This window comes from Miniopterus natalensis, chromosome 13 (assembly GCF_054644295.1).
Source record: "Miniopterus natalensis isolate mMinNat1 chromosome 13, mMinNat1.hap1, whole genome shotgun sequence".
Lineage (NCBI taxonomy): Eukaryota > Metazoa > Chordata > Mammalia > Chiroptera > Miniopteridae > Miniopterus > Miniopterus natalensis.
In genome coordinates this window covers 42,319,469-42,328,259 of record NC_142093.1, presented here as the reverse complement: position 1 = coordinate 42,328,259, position 8,791 = coordinate 42,319,469, and the positions used below count along the sequence as shown (strand labels likewise).

At 47.1% G+C, this 8,791-nt stretch overlaps 1 protein-coding gene across 1 annotated transcript in view; it reads left to right on the top strand.

Moving 5' to 3' along the window:
* Positions 1 to 1,369: 1,369 nt before the first annotated feature.
* Positions 1,370 to 8,791, top strand: part of TACR1 (tachykinin receptor 1) — a 127,187-nt gene continuing 119,765 nt past the window's right edge. The window contains exon 1 of the mRNA XM_016202509.2: positions 1,370 to 1,758. Within this exon, the coding sequence (XP_016057995.2) occupies positions 1,370 to 1,758 (389 nt within the window). The remainder of the gene's footprint in view (positions 1,759 to 8,791) is intronic.

Here is an 8,791-nt window from a genome sequence, read left to right as displayed (position 1 = left end):
TACGGGTGGCTCCTGCGCTCCCCGAGCTTGGCAGCGAACTCAGCCCAGTCCCCACTGCCTGCGCCTGGGGCTCATCTGGGGAGCTCAGCTGCAGTTTTTCATGGAGAGGGGGGCCAAGCTACCAAGGAGGCTGGGGAGGGTGTCCCCAAAGCTTAGAGCCTCTCCCTGCTTCCCAGGGGACTCGGCCCGCCAGGGAAAGGAGCTAGGGATTTTGGAGGTGTTTTCTAAACACGACCTCAGGAAAGTTATTTTCCGGAAACCCGGACCCAGCCGTCCTCCCGCCTGGATTCTGGGAAGCTGGAGCCCGCGCACCGTGCGCTCGGGCTGAGGCGCGAGCCCGAACGCCGCGGGGAGCTCGGCGCTGGCAGGTCGCCCCACACTTGCCCGACTCCCCCGGCACAGGCAGGCGCCTACGGGGCGCTGTCGCAGCGCTCCGGGCTGCCCTCCCTGGAAGCTGAGTGCCCATCGCTAAGGGCTCTTTCGCAAACCCTTCCTTTCCCGCTTCGGTTCCCGCCGCCACCCGACTGGCGCAATTACTCCGACGACTCCTAGCGCCCCCTGGCGGCGCGCGGGGCGCGGGCTTGCGGCCGCCACAGCAGGTAGCTGCGGAAGGCGTGGTGGCTGCGACGCGGGAGTGAGACAGTTGCCAACAGCTGGTGCAGCTGCCGCGCTGCGCGCGGGGCCTGGCGAACGCACAGCCCAGGTACTGCCCCTTCCCGGTGACGTCTGTGCAGCCGGCTAATAAAAACCTCGCGCGCAGCCTGCCGAGGTGCCGCTAACTCCCAAGCCGAGCCGGACCCGAGCCAGGAGGCGCCCGCGACGCCGCAGGAGGCGGTGGCGGCGGCGGCAGCGAGAGCAAAGGGAAATTTTCCGGCTGGACACGAAGCTGCAGAAGGCCGGCCATGGACTCAGAACTTTTATGGGTCGCCCTGTGACGAGCACCCCCTGTGCCCCGAGTCCTCACGAAGCACACAGCTCTGCCTTGCCCGCTGCAGGCAGGGCGCCTAGGAGTTGAAAGCAGCCGCAGGTGCGGAAAGGCGCGGGGAGGGGGGCGGGGTCTCCTGCCCCCTGGAACGGTGACCCACGGGATTTCTTTCCCGTTTTCCAGCCCCACGCAGAAGATACGCTGCCTCCAGATTTCCGAACCCAAATGCCTCCTGCAGCTTGAAAGTGGAGGAATCCAGTGCCACCGGGGGCAGGCAGGCAGCGCGCCGCAAGCGTTCGTCTTGAGAGCGCCAAGTCTCTGGCTTGCACGCAAGGGTCCTGCGGGAGAGCGCCCGCAGCTGTCCCAGCGGGGGGGGGGCCCTGGCTCCGGCGCGCGCCCCGGGACTTTGTGCGCAGCGAGGGCGGCGTACCCCTCGGCCGAGGCATGGATAACGTCCTGCCGGTGGACTACGACCTGTTCCCAAACGTCTCCAGCAACGCCTCGGAGCCCAACCAGTTCGTGCAGCCGACCTGGCAGATTGTCCTCTGGGCGGCCGCCTACACGGTCATCGTGGTGACCTCCGTGGTGGGCAACGTGGTGGTGATGTGGATCATCTTGGCGCACAAGAGGATGAGAACCGTCACCAACTATTTCCTGGTGAACCTGGCCTTCGCCGAGGCCTCCATGGCCGCCTTCAACACCGTGGTGAACTTCACCTACGCGGTGCACAACGTCTGGTACTACGGCCTGTTCTACTGCAAGTTCCACAACTTCTTCCCCATCGCCTCGGTCTTTGCCAGCATCTACTCCATGACGGCCGTGGCCTTGGACAGGTGAGCTGCCCCTTGTGGAAAGCGGAGAAAGGGTCCCCCGAGGCCCGTGGCTTTGCAGGGGCTCCCGGGGTGGGTTGTGCCTGGAGCCAGGTGGAGGTGGCAGGTCACCCGTCCTCTGGGATTTTTACTGACAGCCAGTTGTTGGGAGGGGGGCAGGGGGGCTTTGTCTTATCTCACCATTTTCATCTCTATCCCTCTTTCTGTTTTTCTTCTTCTCGCCCATCACCAGCCTCCCCTCCTTTCTTCACAAAACTCCCTCTTGTCTACACTCAACCCTGTTTTCTTCATGCCTTTGCCACTCGCCTCCCGGGCACTTTTCTTTCCACTCCTGCTTTGCTTCTTTCCATATATTTCTTTTCTCCTTTGCCCTGAAAGCCTGAAGGGGATGGATACCCAGGGCTTGGCCGGGGTGTGGGTTCCTGCCTGGGACTTTGTAAAGCCCTGCAGGCTGCTTCTGGGAGGCCTCTTGGTGCCTCCCAGTTTTAAGTATGCCTAGCCAGGATTTCTCAGTTTTCACCTTTTCGTGAAGATGCGGGGGCTTGCTGCTCCCACCTCAACTTTCCAATGTTATTTGGATGTGAAGGGCGTTCCATTGAATCGGAAATACTCAGAAGTATAAGTCAGCTTCCTCTACGCTGCTAGGAGTTGTCGTTCAGAAATGAGAGGCAGCTACGCTGTTCTTGAGGCGCTCCACGGACAGGGAGCCTACCAGGAGTTTTTCTATGTTCCTCCTGTACTGTGAGGTCAATGCTTTTAGCCTGTCTGTATCCAGAGAGAAATGTGCTTGGCAAAGGCTATCGAGAGCTCTTTCTTTCCTGCAACCAACAGGTTAGGGTTTCAGAAGTTGATTGAAAGTGAAAAGGTTGGCATTTTCAAGCACGGGGGCTAGTGCTCTGGAATGAATGGCCCCTCAGGTGGCATGAGGGAAGATGGATTGTTAGAGCACAGCCCTGTTTGCATTGACTTTTTTGTGGGTGTCCTAGGTATCTCGAGTGTGTATCTATGCGTGCATCAGTGTTAAATGTTTACGGGGGATGTAGAGGTATGTTTAAAACACCTGCCACTGGGATTTTAAAATGGGTTATTTGACCAGCCTTGCTGAGATAAATGAATGTGAGAAACCCAAAGAAGGAGCTAGAAGAAAAACTTCCAAAAAAAAAATAATAAATCTAAAAGTACTAAACCTTTTTGCTAAAGATTGTTTACGATTTGCAATTGATTTAAGGTCTTTTTCAGCTTCTATAGTGAATGAACACTTCTAAGATCAGAGAAAGCTATGTTTCCTCTGCAGTGGTGTCCAAATGCTGATTTCCACGTTCCATGTACACCTCCCCTTGTGCAGGTCTTATGTGCTGGGTATGCTGTGCGTAAGACAACTTGTGGAGAATCCATTATATCTTAAATGTAGAAGGCAAACCAATTACTCAACGTGTTAGTGAAATGAATTCTTTTGTGAACGTATCTTTTATGCTACTCTGGTTTTCAGATATTGTTTGCTGAAAGTGAGATACACTTGCAAATCTTTCTGCACTGTCCTGCTGCTTTACCTCACAGCAGGCCCCTTAAACTTAGAAACCCCATAGCGTGATAAATAACTGCATATAGGTGCAGTGAAAACTGATATTAGAGCGAAGGCTGGTATTTTTACTGTGTTGGGACGTTGTGTGAGCTCACGAGAACTGCCAATCAGTATGAACACCACTGGACAGCTCTTCGGCTTTGACTTCCACAGAAATGGCATGTTCCACAGCCCTGCTCTCTCTTTGAACTTAGAAGATTATCGGTGGGAGTCAGGGTCCGTCTTCACAGTGGACTGGGCAGGGAGCTGTCTTGACTCCGCCATCTCAAGCTTCACTGTTGTTTTCCAGGCAAATCATAGGCAGGACCCTGACCCTGCATGATCCCTGCTCAATAAGGTCAGAGGGTCTCTGGTGCCAAAACGGAGGGAAATGACAGCACCAAGAAATGTCCCCATGTCCCTAATGTACAGATACAGCCCAGGGACATTATCAACAACATGCTCAAGGCTAGAGTTCAAGATAGAGTTAAGGACTAGGTGTCAGGGCTGTGTCTCCAAGTCCCCCCAGTGTTCCTTCTATTTTTCCTTGCTCACCTCTTGAACACACAGTGAATTAATCCCTCAGGCCCTCTGAAGAATGTAGCTCCCCTGCATTTGTGGTCATTCATCCTCTCCTCAGAATGTTTTAGAAAGGAAGGGCCTTAAGCTCTCTCCACATGAGTGATCCCTCCCTTGCCCAGCATGGCAATGCAGGCTGTGAGAAAATGGTAAGCTACTTTTCGTATGTTCCTTAAATCTTTCACAGATAATCTTTGACTCAAGTCTTAAAAAATGAAAGCAACATGGTTTTTCTGATTATAAAATTAAACCTTGTTCACTGCAGAAAACTGGAGTGTGAAGAGCATAGACACAAAAATACAAACCAACCATTACTTTCCTATGCAAAAATAATACTTGTTAATATTTGAATTTCTTATGCCTATTACTACATAACGGAGGTCAGATTCTATGTAATTTTGGAGCTTACTTTTTTCTATTGATATTAATGGAAAATATTACTGACATCTCCCCATGATACTAAAAAGTCTTCAGTAACATAATCTTAATGGCTTCCTATTTTTCTGTTATATGAATGCGCTATCATTACTTTAAGGACCCCCTACTGTTAGGTATTTAGGTGATGTCTAGATTTTTTAATTTTTGCTATTATGTATGATTAATTCACTGCTACACATTTCTGCATAATAATTTTGTTTTGTTTTGTTTTTTTATTATTTTTTTAGGATAGATTTCCAGAAGTGGAATCACTGAGCCAAATGAAATGAATTTGTTTTTTTTTTTTAAGTTTCCTCCTAATTTTAAAGGATTATAAACTCTGAGCAAAGCAAGGAACATGTCTGTTCTCTTGTTTACTTTATCTCCTCAGCACAAAGCAGGGAACTTGGCACCTCACAGTCACTGCATGTTTATTGAAGAAGTGAATGAATGACTAAAATAATACAGGTTTCTAGAAGAACATTTGAAAAATGCATAAAATTATAAAGAAAATGTAAAATTATCTATAATTCCACTCTGGTACATAATAGTCAGACTTGTTAAATGCTAGTTTATGCTTATTTTTTCTGTGTTGTTTATGCCCCATACAGTCACTCACAGTTTTAAGGATAAATTTGGGGCCATAATAAAAACACTTTCAATAACTGCTTTTCTGTTTTTCTTTTGTTCCTTAACATTATATCCTGGGCATTTTTCATGTCATGAAATAGTTTTAAAAATAAGATTTTTAATGGATGCATTATATTGCATGGCTCTAATCATGTAGTTAAGCATTCCTTTATTTATAGGTGTAAATTGTTGCCATTTGTAATGATTATGGGTAACTCTGAAGTGGCTATCCTGCATATAAATCTTTGAGAACATTCCTTGTTCTTTCCTAAAAGAATCTCATTGAAGTGGAATTGCTGGGTCAAACTGTCTTGATAAACTTTGCCAAATTTCCTTCTAGAACCAAAATATATGCACAGAAAAAAACATCAGCAGCAGATTTTAGTACTAATTTAGATCTTTTCTATAATCTTTCTGTAGAATGGGGAAAGAGAGTTCCTTCAGAAGAATACTTATTTACTGAAGGCAATGGTCACTTAGCATAAGAGTTGCAGAGACAAATACACCTAAATAAGATTAGGTCTACCTCTCATTAAACATTAACAGCAGGGATTTTATTTTTTGGAACTCTGTAATTTTCCCACTTAAAATAAAATTTAACTTTTTTTCCTATTGTAAAAACCAAAAGGTGTATGTGATGCTTCATGAAATTAGAAGCCAGAGGACACTGAGAGGTGACACCTGCATTTTGCAAGGGCTGGTAATAGTAGCCAGTTCTGGTATTGTGAGGCAGCACCTAAGGAGAGAGGAGGGGGGCCAATCCGTAAGCCCTTTAAGAGGAGCTATAGGGACAAAAGGTAACCTGGCTTGGCATCGAGCACATAGCAACAGGAGGCTCAGAAAAGCACCAGCCTGGTAACACTGCTTCTCCACCGGGTAGGCGCAGGTATCAATGCAGCGAGATGAAAAGGGAAGGTTGCTCATCACTCAGGCTGGTTCTGGATACGTTATGTTTGAGCAAAAGGAAACATCCAAACGATGATGGTCTCTGGACACTATGAAATGTGGTCGGGACCAAAAATAGAGTTGCTCAGATGGGGGTAATGGTGAAGACAAAAGGAATGAACTCTGAGAGAATAAAAGAGGATCCAAGAATAAATAAATGCATAAATAACAAACACTCCGCCCACTGATCCCTGGGGTCCATGCCACTCTGCCCCAGTCATACTGAGCTACGAGTCTAAGCAGCCTGCTGCATTCTGTCCTTGAACCTCACCTTGTGGACTAGACTTGGATTCCACTGTATAACTCAGGGCACTCCTTCCCCACCCAGAGGTCGGACTTAGATTCTAGGATCCTTTTACACTAGTTTAGATCGACCTTAAAACCCACACCAAACACCCCTGTGATGCTGAGAAGGGTCATTCCCTAGAAACTTGCCCACCACAACTGTCCCTATCTTTTCAAATCAGGTGCCTCAAATTTGTTTCATGTTGGATGGGTTACTTAGGCTGCAGAACCTCTCCTCGAGAGACTCAATGCCCACCTGCTCCGTGGAGTTGCCCTGGTGCACTTACCACGTCCTCTCTCTACTCATGGGAGCCCCCAGTGTCCTGAATGGTCGAGGCCTTTCTTTCTTTTTTTTTTTTTAAACTGTCAGAAGCAAAAGTTCAGTTGGGGGGAAATAAAGAGTAATTCTCAACTGAAATCACATAATAGATACGCAAGACTTTGTAACTATTATTATTGTTGTTGTTGAATTAGCAAATGATAGATGAGAGAGAAACACCAACTGTTAAAGTTGGACAAGATCTTTAGTCCATCAGAGGGTAATGCCACCAAGTAAGGTGATTTTTCCTAACTCTGGGCCTCATGTTTTTCTTCAAAGGGCTCTTGCTACGTATTAGGGCAAGTGAGACTGACTGAGAGAACTACCATGTAAGGTGTCAGGCAATACATTTCATATGGGTTGTATGGACAAGTTCTACAGGAAAGGAGAGGAGGAAGTCCCATGCAGCAGTGATGGTCAAGGAAGAACCTCAAAAGGTAGCAACTGAGTTGGGCCTTGCAGATTAGATACGATGTTTAGAAAGGATGGTAAGGAAAGGTGACACCACAGGTAGAAGAAGCTGCATGACACAGTGTGGAGGGGAGAAGTTGCAAAGTGTTTGGGGTGAATTAGGAAATAAATAGAGGAGTTGGTGGAAAAACAAGTGAGTATAGTGTTTGTTGGGTTTGATATGGAAATGTAACAACTAGTTGGAAATGCCCAACGAGCAAATTGAGAGGTGGGGCTAGACAATGAGAAGCCAGGGATTGAAATGGAAATTTAGGAGTTTGCAAAGTAGAGAATATCCCTTTCATCTACATACATGTTTCCAGAAAAGAAGCTAGAGATTCCCAGGAACATCCCAGCAGGCAGTGGCGGGGGGGGGGGGGGGGGGGGGGGGGACGGACAGATAAAGACGTCATAGTGGGAAAATCAGGATCTGCAGAGAGACAAAGGTTAAGAGAGGTGACCATGGTTGGTTATATTCATTAGTGTCTTTAGAATCCAAGGATGATGACACTGGATTTGGCAATTAAAGAACATCAGTGGCCCGGCCGAGCGTGGCTCAGCGGTTGAGCATCGACCTAGGATCCAAGCGATCGGGGTTCGATTCCCGGTCAGGGCACATGCCCGGGTTGTGGGCTCGATCAATGACTCTCATCATTGATGTTTCTCTCTCCTTTCCTCTCTCTGAAATCAATAAAGACATACTAAAAAAAAAAAAAAGAACATTGGTGACCTGTGAGAGATCCTGTCAGCAAAGTATAGAAAATTGGGGTAAAATCAGATGGCAGCGAGGGGAAAGGCTCTTGTTCATCTATCCACCCCTCAAACTATTACTGAGCACCTATTATGTGCCGGATGCTGAGGGTGCGAAACACTGCCTTTGCCTTTGTTCTCTCAGTCTTTGGGGATTGACAAAGCCATGAACACCATTATAGCCCAATGCCTTTAATGCCATGCTGTGGGGACAGAGCAGAGAACTACTCTTGGGAATAGGGGAAAGACTTCTGGTAAAATAAAGAAAAGAGAGAAGAGGGGAAGGAGGAGGGGAGGGAAAAAATAGCAAGGGACAGAGAAAACAATGTGGAGTTTGGGGTTTTTTAAATTAACTTCAAGGACACTGGATAGGGAATTCTCAGAATGATTTGTTAATGTTTGTCATTTGGAAACTAGACAGATTTTGTATTAATAAAATTGATAATGACACCTTATATTTTTGCATGCTCTCCAACCCACTGTCTCAGCTAATCCTCAATACCAGTAGGGATTCTGTTTCTACCTTGGAAGGACTATTAGACACTATTTCTTTCAGCATTGACCTCCCACTCTCCACTCCCTTGTAGCTCAGAGACCTGTGCCATTTGCTTTCATGTGCCTTAGACAGCTGCCTACATATTCTACTCAAAGTGGCTTTTGGATGCTATATCACCTAAGGGAAGCTGTCACTGAATGCAGAAAAGCGATGTAAGGGCCCTACTGTGCAGAGAGGACGTTAGAAACCCTGTTGACAATTTTCCACTCAAATCAAAATTCAACCCCACAACCTAGACAGGGACATTGTAAGACTGTCAAATTCAGCTTAAATATTTTTCTCAGTTTGTCTCATTTGTTAAATTCTCTCAATTTTGAGTCACTACAAAAGTATTCTTTTTGCTGAACTGAAATCTGCCTCTGATTTTGGGCTGCTCCTACTAATTGAAAGGCTTCCGTGTGGCAGCCTTTCTGATACATACTCCTGAAGCCTCTTCATCCCTGGTTAACTGTCCCTGGTTCCTTCATCTTTCCATCCTTGTCTGTCTCTACTGGCTATTCTCATTTGTTAGGGGTCCTCTTAACTGAGAGGTTAACTAATGCCC